This window comes from Arvicola amphibius, chromosome 6 (assembly GCF_903992535.2).
Source record: "Arvicola amphibius chromosome 6, mArvAmp1.2, whole genome shotgun sequence".
Lineage (NCBI taxonomy): Eukaryota > Metazoa > Chordata > Mammalia > Rodentia > Cricetidae > Arvicola > Arvicola amphibius.
The window spans coordinates 48,547,456-48,561,083 of record NC_052052.2 but is presented as its reverse complement, the minus strand read 5'-3'; the positions used below and the strand labels follow the sequence as shown (position 1 = coordinate 48,561,083).

Genomic DNA, 13,628 nt, shown 5'->3' with positions numbered 1-13,628 from the left:
CTCTGGCGCCCAACACTGAGGTGCCAAGGGGGGCCTGCCATACCTGCATGTTACATTAGGTGATGGGAATTCAGACTCAGCCGTCGGGGCTCTGTTATGGAAACTTCACTGACTGAGTCATCCCCCAGTCCCAAGACGGTATTTATAAATGTGACCCTCAAATATTCTGTCCGCACTCATGGACTCTATTTTCCAAGGGAAAATTCCCCAACTCTACATACTCAACTCATAATCTCTGTTAGATCCCTTCTCACATTGCTTACTAGTCAACTTTACATATTCCACCCATAATCTCTGTTAGATCCCTTCCCACACTCTTACAAGCCACTTCTCCCTCCATCCTACAGACACATTGTAGTAGCCCAGCCCTTTGCAGTTCTTTAAGTCCTCTCTAAACTTCATACCTTCTTAAATTTTATAGTCATCGGCATCACTATCAGGCTATTAGTCTGGAACCTGGAGAAGGACTGGATTTTTACTTAAATTGTAAACACAGCCTCTCATATCCTATAACCTTCTTTTGAAATCTTTCTGATAAGATTTCTTCTCAAGGATTGCCTTTAGTCTGATCAACTCCTAGCCCACTAATTGTCAATTATACTATAACAAATTTATAACAACATTGTGACTGTTTTGTTTAAGGCGATCTACTATAGAAATACAACATCAGATAATAATTAAAAATATCCCTGTAACAGATTTTCAAGTTACAAGATAATAACATGCCACATTCTCTTAAAATTTTACTGGAATCTTACTTTAAAACATAGTATCTTATTATATATGAATCATATCTCATACTCCATATAAAAAGTTATTTTCTCCAAAAATCTCCTAAGAAGTGATGCTCCTAAAAGATGCCATATTCATCCTTGTGGATCTCACATAAGCCCTATTGCCATACGGTCACGGGAATGTTTTCCAATTAGAAGAGCAATTGCCTAAATAATGAATCCAAGGTCCCTAGCACCTGAGCCCGATCAATGTTTGAGGGGGCCTAGCTGGCCTCACCATGCCACCCATCTTTCTCCGCTTCCTAAGGTCTGCGATTGTACGTATGCACCACCACACCTGGCTCCTCTTTAACAACTTTACCCCAGCACAACGCTGCTCTTCTGAAATCAAACTTTATATACTTTAGCCAGGTGGTGGTGATGTACGCCTTTAATCTTAGCACTTGGGAGGCAGAGGCAAGCAATCTCTGTGAGTTCAAGGCCAGTCTGGTCTACAAAGAGAGTTCCAGGAGAGCAAGGATATTACATAGAGAAACCCTGTCTCAAAAAACCAAACCAAACAAAAACAAACAAAAAAACCATAAAACATCCTATTAGCATTTCTCTAATTACTCCCATCTGTCTACAATTCCTCCTCTTTCTGACTGGATTGGACATATTTCTGTTCTGAGGTACAGGTAATCTTCCTTCTTCCATAGCTCTGGTAAATGGTCGCTCAATCTTCCTTGTGCAGCACTTGTGTCTATCGCCCTCAAATGGCAGCATTACATGGACAGAAAAGTAAACCCTGAAGATTATAGTAAAAATTGAAAAGCAGTAATTAAAAGGCTAAGAGCATCAAACATTCATCTACCTGATCTTAGTGAATTACTGTTAAATCTCACATCAAGAGCTTACTCTTAACCAGTATGAGAGCTGGCATACACATTTCTCATTCCACTGTCACCTGTTACTGTATGATCTATTTACATATTTTCTCATATTACAACACCATGTTTTCTAGTAGCACAACTCACGGCAGTTAGCTTACTCATACACTAGTAGAGATGTATTAACTAGCCAATATTTTTTGAATTCCTATTTTATACAACTTATTCCAAATTTGTATTCTTATACATACTGCCTTCTGTACAGAATAACAGTATCACCCCATTTTTTTTGCCTAACACTAACACCTACAAGCAACACACTTCTGTGTACACTACTTGGTGATTATCCAACACTGCAGTTTTGAAAACTGAAAGTCTTCAAACAATTGCCCCTGTTAGCAAAGTCCAAAGTGTTTTCTGTGGGTGAAAATCACCTAGGGCAAAATTACTCAATTGGTGTCAACAGTGCAGTTCAAGGCTGTGTGTGAAGAAAGCAGGGTTGACAAGTCCCTACAATACGCCTTCATAGTGTGAAGTTTCAAATGAGTTTTATAAAATATAAACATAACAAAGAATTCCATGTAAACCACATAAACATTTTGCTATGGCGCCAATGCTCTAAGATAGTAACACACCTAAAAATGATTAGGTTTATTGAAACAGCAATAAACAACCTTAAAGACATAGAATTGTTGCTGCTCATCTTCAGAGAAGCAGCCAAGCTTCAGACTACAATTCCACAACCAGGACTGGCCACCTGCCAAAGCAGCCTCACAGGGTGCTCGTGGCCAGAGAAAGCACTTAAATGGTCTTATGAACAAAATGTTTAAATACACGCACATATTTTTAAAGCCAGATCTTAGGTTATCGCTGTTCAAACTCCTTTAAGAAAATAATCCATACAAACACTTCTGGTGGAAACAGTTTAATTTTTACGGTAAATGAACAGAACTCTTTTCAGGCTGCTCCTGTTTCTGGAACTTTATCTCTCCCTTGGGAGTCTGGGATAGCACACCACCACCCTGAGGTTTTAAAAAACCTGTGTGACACTATGAATGTGCTAGAAAATCGGCCTCTCAAGAGTTTTCACAGATTCTCTTAATTTTCAGTACCACTCATATTAAATTAAGAATGTAAATAAAGAGCCTATCTCAAAATACTGCTTAGAAAATAGTCTTTTTGGTTATATCAGAGGACAGAATGTTTTAGTTTAATTCGCTAATAAAGAATATAACTACATAATGGCACTGGGTTTGTCTCTACTGCATTTATTGGCTTTCTTGGATCCTAGTCTATTTGGATGCATACCTTCCTCATCCTGGATGGAGGGGGGAGGATCTTGGACTTCCCACAGGGCAGGGTACCCTGCCCTCCCTTAGGACTGGAGGAGGAGGGGGGAGGGGGAGTGGGGAAGCAGGAGGGAAATGGGAAGAGGGGAGAAAATGGAAATTTTGAATGGTATTACTTATAAAGCAATAAAAAAATAAAAACACACAAACAAAAAAGAATATAACTAATATTTATCACTTTAATTTAACATAATTGATTTCTTTTATTAACCCTATGCATTTTATGAACTAAAATATTATTCCAAAAACGTAAGATTATAGGAATCACATATACACAAAAATCAAGAATTGCTCTGCTAAGGGAGATCTACCATAACTCAAGGACAAGCCATAATAAGTGTCACGTGAACCCCATGTGCTCACACTGATCTGGTCTGACTAGCCAAGCTGCACCTTGAAATAAAACATTGGGGGAAATTAAACTGGTTCATTATAAGCTTATCAAATGACTCAAAAGAAAACTAGTAACATACAATTCAAAGTAGGTTTTTGTATAATTTTTTATTGATATTTATTGAGCTCTACATTTTTCTCTGCTACCCTCCCTGCCTCTCCCCTCCCCCTTCAACCCTCCCCCAAGGTCCCCATGCTCCCAATTTACTCAGGAGATCTAGTCTTTTTCTACTTTCTACTTCCTATGTAGATTAGATCTATGTAAGTCTCTCTTAGTGTCCTCTTTGTTGTCTAAGTTCTCTGGGATTGTGGTTTGTAGGCTGGCTTTCTTTGCTTTTATGTTTAAAAACCACCTATGATTGAGTACATGTGATAATTGTCTTTCTGTGTCTGGGTTACCTCACTCAAAATGTTTTCTAGCTCCATCCATTTTCCTGCAAAATTCAAGCTGTTATTATTTTTTTCTGTTGTGTAGTACTCCACTGTGTAAATGTACCACATTTTTCTTATCCATTCTTTGATTAAGGGCCATTTAGGTTGTTTTCAGGTTCTGACTATGACAAACAAAGCTGCTATGAACATAGTTGAGCACATGTCCTTGTGGCACATCTGAGCATCCTTTGGACATATACCCAAAAGTGGTATTACTGGGTCTTGAGGAAGGTGGTTTCCTAATTTTCTGAGAAATCACCATACTGACATCCAAAGGGGTTGTACCAGCTTGCATTCCCACCAGCAATGCAGGAGTGTTCCCTTTACCTCATAACCTCTCCAGCATAAGTTGTCATCAGTGTTTTTAATCTTGGCCATTCTTACAGGTGTAAGATGGAATCTCAAAGTTGTTTTGATTTGCATTTCTCTGATGAGTAAGGAACATTTCCTTAAGTGTCTTTCAACCATTTTAGATTTCTCTGTTGAGAATTCTCTGTTTAGGTCTGTACTCCATTTTTTTTATTGGATTATGTGATCTTTTGGTGTTCAATTTCTTGAGTTCTTTGTGTATTTTGGAGATCAGACCTCTGTCTGATGTGAGGTTGGTGAAGATCTTTTCCCATTCTGTAGGCTGTCATTTTTTTTTTTTTTTTTTTTTTTATATTTGGAGTTGTGTATTCAAATAAATTCAATAAACAAATAAGCAGTGATATACCAAATACAGGTATTATAAATTTTCTTTTTAAAATAAATGTTTGTTTAGAATAAAATGCTGTTACAAAGACCAGAATTGGAATCTAATAAAACAATTTACTAAAACAAGGCACAATGTTTAAGGCAAAATTCATGAAGAAAGTAAGTACATAAAGTTAATATAAGATCATATTTTTCATGTCCTTTGGAGGAGGAGGCACAAAAATTTAAATAGTTTAAGCATTCTTTTTAGAATATTAGCCATTATAAGGTAACATAAATTTGATATAACAGGACTATATCTTTTCCAGAAAACAAACTCCATTATTAATTCACATTTCTGACTTACATTTTAGTTATACATATATACTTATACAGATATTTCTAATACATAAGACTTTAGGTACTGAAAACTAATGAAGTCAGAGCACACATAGTAATTTGAAGTAACACCTTTTCAGCATCTTGTCGGCATCAGAAGCCCCCGACTCTACAGAAAGCGAAGGCTGATTATGCACAGTCTTTCCCACTGTGTTCTGTTCTAACAACACCAAGTGGACTCAGAATGCAACAAACCTCAGCACAAGTCTGCACATGACTGCTAGAAAGTGACACTGGGGTCAACACTGTTTCTCAGCAACACCAGTGCTGACCATGTGAACTGTGAGAACAGGATTCTCAACCATCCCTGTACACAAAGCCAGTCAACTTACTTATGGTTGCAGTAACAGCAATACCAATCTAATCCTAGTTTCTTCCTCCAGCTGGAGTTGTGAATAAACAATTTTATTCAGTTTACTCATGGCCAAGAGAATAGAGTATGTTCTAGTAAATGCAGTTTTCTGCATGTAAATAACCTTCACTAAGCTACTAGATTTAATGCACACGTAACACACGAGGCTGAATATTCTTCAATTACTGAGGCTGACAACTGCTAAGAGAAAGCCTAACAGCACCCGTCAAGACCTCCTAAGTGTTCAGCTGTGAGCTAGTGGAATGTTTAATTCAATCCTTAGTAAATAGAGATCAAGAAAAACATAAGAACGGTGGTGTAGGCTGTCATTTTGTCTTGTTGACTGTGTCCTTTGCTTTACAGAAGCTTTTCAGTTTCAGGAGGTTCCATTTACTAATTGTTTCTCTCAGTATCTGTGCTGCTGGGGTTATATTTAGGAAGTGGTTCCCTGTGCCAATGAGTTCAAGTGTACTTCCCACTTTCTCTTCTATAAGGTTCAGTGTAGCTGGCTTTATGTTGAGGTCTTTGATCCATTTGGACTTGACAAAGTAGGTTTTAAAACTAACATTTGTTATTGTGGCTACCAGAGTCCTTACCTGTCACAGAGACACCCCATGGCTACAAATGACATGCAGTGACTGACTTAATGAGGAAGTCAACCGTAATTAATTACACTAGTCTCTGTCTCTGTCTCTGTCTCTGTCTCTCTCTCTCTCTCTCTCTCTCTGTGTATGTGTGTGTGTGTGTGTGTGTGTGTGTGTGTTTAGTATTTCATAGAACAGAACAACAACCATTTCACGGACAATAAGATTACTAAGAATACTGGTGTTTATACAGAGGAGGGGGTCCATACAGCCAACGGTGAAGGGCAGTACCATACAAACTGCATGCTTTTATTTTCATCTTCACACTAATAATTATGCTAGCCACACTTAAAAAAAATGAACTAGACAGAAAAACAAAGATACAAAAGTTCAACAGGCAAGCACAACTAAGGCTATTGTTGGGAAAGAGGGCAACGCTCACAGTCTGCCAAGAATATCATGTGCTTTGTGGACATGTCTCAAAAAAGTAGATGTCAACAAAACAGAAGGATTTGCTCAATTAGATGTACCTTGATCTAGTACAAGTAAAAGGCTACAATAGTCATCAAGAAATGATTTGGAACATAAGTAACACCATGAGGAAGCTACTAACTTCTAAGCAATTTCAAACATTTAATAAAATCCCAATAAGAAAGGGCTCATTGCTGCTTAACCAAATGTAACAACTACACAGGGTCTTTTATGTGATAATATGATAGCATAAGCAATCAGTCGATAGGCTTCACTTATGTGGCTTATTAGTTCTATGTCTTCCAATTCTTAATTGTACCTATCATTTATCACTGTAAAGGATTTCAAAGACTGGGCCTCTTCTCGGTTAACTATACTGAAAACTAACTGACCAGTACACAGGGAAAAGCCTGTCATCTAATGCGACAGTTTATACTTGCAACCTCAGACCTGTGAGGCAGAGATGGAAGAACCCTGAGTTCTGGGTAACAAAGCAACAACCTATCTCAAAAATTACACGTGTGGTTATCAGTCCCGTGAACACTGGAGTCCGAGAAAAAGCACAAAACTGGCCAATGCTAACTTTCCTAGCCTCCCTTTACATACTGCATTTTATTTATTATGGGGAAGGGGAGACATACGCATGGCCCATATGTAGAAATCAGAAAACAGCTACGGAAAGTTGGCTCCTTCCTTCCACAATGGTTCTTAGGGAATCAAACTTCAGTCATCAGGCTAACACAGCAAGCAAGGACTTTTACCCAAAGAGCCATCTTACCAGCCCATCCCTCCTCTTTTTTCCTATTAATACCTTCAAAGTCCAGTGTCTTCATGCATTTCAAATCAGACTGTGCAATGTATGAATTTCTAGGGCACACACGATTCCATTTTCCCATATTGAGAGAAAGAAAGTCAACTGATCGCAGTTTTAAATAATGCTAACATAGAAGCCAATCTATAGTTTTTGGATGAACAATTAGTACTTACTAATACTAACCATTTCAAATAATAAAACGTTCAATCATAAAAATGAAAAGCAAATCCAAATAAACAATTTACCTCAAGCACTTACTACTACATATTTACACAATTTGCACAAATTCAAAAGCAAAATCATATCCTTTATAATGTGTAAAATGCACTTCATTCTCTGACGTATTTACTTGCTGTCCCTTCATCAGGGTATGAATATTAAATCAGACACACACTTAAAAGCCTCATTCAGCAAGGTTTTCTTCGCTTGGTAAGCCCTGCACTCAACCCCATTTAACTTCTATAACAAGGTTTTCTTAAGTACTCCTAGCTTCTACTAATTAATATAGATAATATTCTCTAGATGTCATTTATACCCAAGATTCCATGCCCACAGTAAGACATTAAAAATTCTAGAAAATGATTATTCAGATTTTGAGGCAAAAGTTTAAGATAAAATTATTCTGGGATGCTTGAATAATGTATCAATCAATAATCCAGAAATGGGAATATTTTATTTTATTCATGACACATTCAATTATATATGTTGCATATCTTTCATTCTTTAGTATGAAGATTATAGAAAAGGAAGCAATACCTAGATTTTAGACCAAATAAGCCTCTTAGTCTCAGCTTAATGTTTTTCTCATATAAAAAAATAACATCTCTGAAATTATAAAATTTATAAGATGTCTATGAAACTGAATAAACTAATTTAAATGAAAATAATTAGAATAAAAGGTACTAAATCATTATCATCTACCACTAGGTAGTATCTACATGAAATCTTAAAACATAAGGAATAAAGAGAATAATTGGAGAACTCTTTACAGCAGTGGTTCTCAACCTCCCTGATGCTATGACCCTTTATACAGGTTCTCATGTCACGGTGACCCCAACCATAAAACTATTTCATTGCTACTTCATAACTGTAATTCTGCTACTGTTATGAATTAGAATCTGATACTCAGGATATATTTGTGACTTGTGGGGGTCATGACCCACAGGTGGAGAACCACTGCATTGAGTACCCACAAGATACAAGTTTGCAAATATAGCATCAGACTTCTCAAAAACGACACTCCCGGGCAAGAGACCAGCGACATTGTCTAGCTGCTGGCAAAAAAAAAAAAAAAAAAAAATTACAATTTAGAATTTTAGAATTCTGTACCTAACAAAACTGTCAATCTGGGAAGATTCAAAAACATCACCTGAAGTGAGGAAACGTGTGCTTGTAGTCACTGAGAGGAGAGGCTGGGAGGGAGATCACCTGAGCCCGGAGCTATGAGAGGCCATCCTGCACAGCCTGGCAAGACCTCATCTCAAAAATAAAGAAACAAAATAAAAACATTATCAGGTACATTTCTTAAAGTACCTCCATACATCATAGTTAGGAAGATGTTTAAAGTTTTCAGTAAAATAAATACACCCAGAAAGAAAAACGAGAGAACTATGACTCCCTCGGTGAGTTTTAAAAAAAAAATCTCTAGGATAAAAAATGGATAATGAATAATGATAAATAATGTCTAGAATAATGGTGGAAATGTAATAAGTAAAGGTAAAGAATCTCTCGGATAATGGGAAATTGGCTTCTAGACAGAAACTACATATAGTCAGCTTGGCGATCTTAGAGAGCATCCACTGTTCAAAAGCTTCAAGACGGAAAAGGACATTCTTCGCTGCACTGTCGGAATGTCATCAAGTTTTAATGATGAAAGACAGAAGGGTGGGGGCCAAAATAATATAACGCTTCTAGGAGAAAGAACGAGCTGCAGAGCACAGGAATAAATTTCAGTTATCTACACTGCTCAGATGTGAAGTTACATAATATACACAACTAACACCGACACAAGAAGCAGAAGAGAGAGCCTTTACCTGAAGACGAACCGTGGCATCAAGACAGGGGTGGCTGGCAGCAGAGCTTAAGTCTGTTTTCAGTTTTAAGCCTTATTCTACTCTGTGATCTTCAAGCATACTCATGTAATTTTTTTCAGAAAATATTACAATGTAATTAAATAATAATGATAAGCTGAAACATGAACGAAAGACAACTCAAAATTCCTAATTACTATTTTCTCTGACGCTGAGCTACTTCAAGCAAAGGTAAGAGGAAGAAACACAAATTGTAGGTCTTCTTACAGAACCTGCTCTCCTGGGCGGGCAGCAGAGTTGAAGGTCTCTGAATTAAGCAATATACAGCATTGATTATGCAATCCCTCCATACTCCTGTCCTATAAAGCAGTCTCACACATAACTTGTAGAATAAATTGTATTACTTTCTTCCTTTAAATGCTACTAATAAGTACTTATGGACATTTCTGAATTTTTGTTCCCTCATTTTTTATTAATATAAAAACTGAGTATGCCATGTTGTCATAGACTACACCTTTAATCCCAGCACTCAGGAGGCAGAGGCAGGCAGATCACTGTGAGTCTAAAGCCATCGAGAGTTCCAGGACAGCCAGGACTATTACACAGAAAGACTTTGTCTCAAAAAAAAAAAAAAAAAAAAAAAAAAAAACCCTGAAGAGCCAATATGTAACTTTCCCTAAACCATCCCAAAAGTAAAAGTGGCCCCAGAAATCATAGCCACATCCATGACTGAAAACCCCATTTTCCTAGTACTCTATAGCTTTGTATTTTTAACTCATTGAATAAATATTTATTATGTGCTTTCTATGTTCTAGGATACTATGGATGCTAAAAAGGAATCTGTAAAATGTAAGTCAGTGCCTTTTACAGCAATTATATTAAAATGAAAACAGTAATATAATTATAACTCTCAGATAATGAATGGTATAGGAAGGTAGAAGCTGGGAGAGTGAGGAAGTAAACCAGTTAGCAGTAAAAGGTTGAGAACCTCTAGGAAGAAGTGTTTAAGTGTGTAAAGACAGGAGAAAAAGCAAGAAAGGCAAAGAGATTCTGATGGTGAACTGCTAGGCAAACGTTGTGCACGGCAAAGAGCAGGTCCCGAGATGAGGTGCAGTGAGAAAACAAAGGGCAGCAACAGCGGGTGCAGTCTAACACACCACTGTAAAAAACAAATACGTTTTCTGCTTGTAACAGAAGCCAAAAATTATAACGTGTAAAAGTCTTGTGAAGTGCAATGTCAAGAACTGACAGAGATAAGAATGGAAATAAAATCACCTAGGAAGGTAGAGCAAAATCTGAGATTAGCAGCCATACAACACAGAGGTCTCTAATCACATGTGGCTTGTAAGAATTTTAACTGTACCTAAAATACGCATGAGATGCTGAAAATAGAGAAAAGAATAAAATATTTTGTATTATATGGTAGTTATACTGCTTTTTAAAAACGATTAAAATTATTGCTTTCACCTGATTATAAACATATAGCAACCATAAAATTGTAAATTGCAAGTTTTGTTTAATGATATTTCTACCTGACAGTAATGCTCTATATGGTAACTTACACTAGAGATTTAAAAAGGTACAATGGTAAAAAGCGCTGGATTGGAGGTGCATTTTAAAAGTAGAATCTATGTAACTTGTTGACCAAATGAGTTGTAGGTAAGGAAAGAAGTAAAGCACTGTGATTCCAAAAATTTGGGCCTGAGGAGCTTGGGAAATGATAGTAGCACTATTAGGATGGCATATGAGTCCAGACTGAAACTCAAATTCTGTTTTAGATTGTCTCTGAGCTACCTGCTAGACTTCCCAACAGACATGTCAAGTCTTGATCTCCACAATTAATTATTATTAACAACAAAAGAACATCATTCTCAGGCAGTGTGTGCAAAGGCCTAGACAGCAGCTGCACAGTGTTCAGTCTGAGAAGCCGTACGTATAACAGCCTGCTGCTGTCTACACAGCATACACTCCACAAGTGCTGATTACCTACAGCCTGATGCCAGAAGCATATGCATTAGATTTGTGTGTGACCCAAAATTCTACTAATACTTAACATTTGAGGAAGCATAAATTTGCAGTTCAAACGCTTTAACCAAACGTTGGCCACCACCAAACTAAAATGTGATGCTCAGCAATATTTTAGATGTCTCTATCCTCCAGCTTAATTACCTAGAATATGAGGGTTATATTTTGTAAGGTAATTAACTTTATACCTGGCACACAGGTACAGCTTATTACATACATGACAATTATTAATAAAATTGTGCTTTAAGAGTCGAAGGCATAAGAGATAGAAAAAGTAATAAATATACATAAGATTCTTAAAGAGTTTCATTCTGGTTCTACTTTAATACTAGAATATACAGTATTTCATCTCAGAATTCACCAAGATTGTATATCTTACCTGTAAGTAGTGTTTGGAACATAGACATCCCTGGCAGGAAATTCCAGAATTTCTCTGGTGGGCCTGACTCGGCTGTCAGGGTAAAGCTTCACCTGAAGCAGCTCTGGGGTTAGGCAATAATGGGGATTTTCAGGTGCAGGAGAAATGTCTATCTTCAGCTGAGCTGTGAGAAATACATTATAAAGTCACTGTGAACAGAAATGCTGTGATGGCTACCCTTGGGTCTCAGTGCCTCCCAAAGACTCTTCACTAGGACACGGCACTAACTAGGGCATGGCAGAGATGTTAGAGGGTAGGGCCTAGGGGAAGGAAGTTCTACCATCAGAAGTGTGCCACTGAGAAGCATCCCCTGGTCCTTCCATCTACTTCCGCGAACCATAAACTAAGCAGCTTTGCTGGACCCAGTGCAGTTTCACTAAAGTGTTACACTTCAGGATGGGTCCCAAAGCAAAGCCACTCACCTAACAGCTGGAAGCTCTGAAAAGCGGGTCAAAGGGAAACATTCCTCCTTTGAAGTTGATTAATCTTAGGTAATTTATCTTCATTTGAAGCAATCTGCCACAGCAACAGAACTTTTACTAATACAGATTATTCTTAGTAGGATTTTGGCATTATTTTATAAAAATCTGTGGTGAACAGTATAGAAATCCAATAATCAAGCACTTAGATATTGAAATCATTCCATTTTATCAAGATTCAAATTGTTAAAAATGACATCCATGCAAAGGTGCATGTAAAACAGTAAATGCTAACTGAAAGAATGGGAAGTAAAGAATTAAAGAACAAGAGAGCAAGTTGGGCGTGTAGACGCACACCTTTGATCCCAACACTCAACGGGCAGAGGCAGGACAGCCAGGGCTCCACAGAGAACCCTGGGTACTCAAAAACCAAAACAAAAGCAAGACTGCAGATGGACTCTAGCACAGGACTGGCTGAACTTTCAGAGGAAGTGACTTGATTTTCAGCTTGACAGGCTCTTTGCACAGATGTTACCATCTGGTTTAGTAGACTCCTGGTCAGTTCTACTCTGGACTGTTGGCTTCTGTATACTTGCTGTCCATATGCACGTACAGCCACAATTATAATTCATCATTCTCACTTTAGAGCTCATTTAATAATGGTTCTGAATTCAGAATCTAAATCATTAGCCCACATGGTAGTGAGACAGAAAACACTGACATGTATTGAGCACAGAAAGATGTACGGGCCAAATAAACGGGAAAGGGGGCAAATAATTATCAGTGATAATTACCATATCACTCAAAACCTGGAAATACCTGTAATCGGTCTCAGCCTCCGTAAGACAGAAGATGGCCTTCTCATATCAGCGAGGAACTTGTACAGATCTTCATCGCTTAAACGGTCTCCTTCCTAATTTCAATGATATTGAGAAAAAGTATTTAATAAAACAAAAGCAGGAAATAAGAAATAAGTTTTTAGTGTTTGCAAATAAACACCAACTTCTGTATATATGCTGCCAGAGTGAAAAACTGACATATTTATTAGGATAAATAGCTTCCTAACCTGTCTCTTGTTTTCAAACCTGAGATTTATAATGCTACAAATCATTTTAATTTACATACACAGTGATGATCTATTACTTAGTCCATAAAGTATTATACAACATCTAGTATACAGACAATCGATGCAAATTAAAGGTAGGTATAAAAAGAAAAATAAGAATGTAGACATAAAACAGAATCAAAAGAAGACAAATACAAAAACAAAGGACAATTACAAATTACAATTTAGATCATATATTTCTTTTTAACTTTATATTCCAAAAATTCTCAAATCCAGAATCTTTAGACATGCTACATTTTCACAAAAATAAATAACAACAATAATGTTAGGAAAAACACAACTATCCTCATATGAAGACCAGAGAGAGAACTCCAAAAGACCACAGTTGATGTTGAAAAGCGGAAGGGGAGGGGCGGGGAAGAAAACCTAAATTGTGTTTTTTTTTCCTTCCAACTACAATAGTTAATTTTTCCTTCCAACTACAAAGTTAGGTTGATTTTAATATTTTATTAGAAAGCAAATGCTTACCTATTTTTTACGTGCTTTACTGTCATGTCTGAGTACTGCTCGCGCTGCCCTATCACTGTGAGTGATAGGA

At 37.2% G+C, this 13,628-nt stretch overlaps 1 protein-coding gene and 1 long non-coding RNA gene across 2 annotated transcripts in view; both read right to left on the bottom strand.

Moving 5' to 3' along the window:
* Positions 1-13,628, bottom strand: part of Dock7 (dedicator of cytokinesis 7) — a 187,348-nt gene that overhangs the window by 116,851 nt on the left and 56,869 nt on the right. Inside the window, exons 13-14 of the mRNA XM_038332904.1 lie at positions 12,784-12,877; positions 11,507-11,669 (exon numbers count right to left, since the gene is read on the bottom strand). Of these exons, the coding sequence (XP_038188832.1) occupies positions 11,507-11,669; positions 12,784-12,877 (257 nt within the window). The remainder of the gene's footprint in view (positions 1-11,506; positions 11,670-12,783; positions 12,878-13,628) is intronic.
* LOC119816339 lies at positions 6,076-9,669 on the bottom strand. The gene is made up of 2 exons (XR_005285735.1): positions 8,442-9,669; positions 6,076-8,343 (listed from the first exon to the last, which is right to left on the bottom strand). It is a non-coding gene; the product is annotated as an uncharacterized LOC119816339 (long non-coding RNA).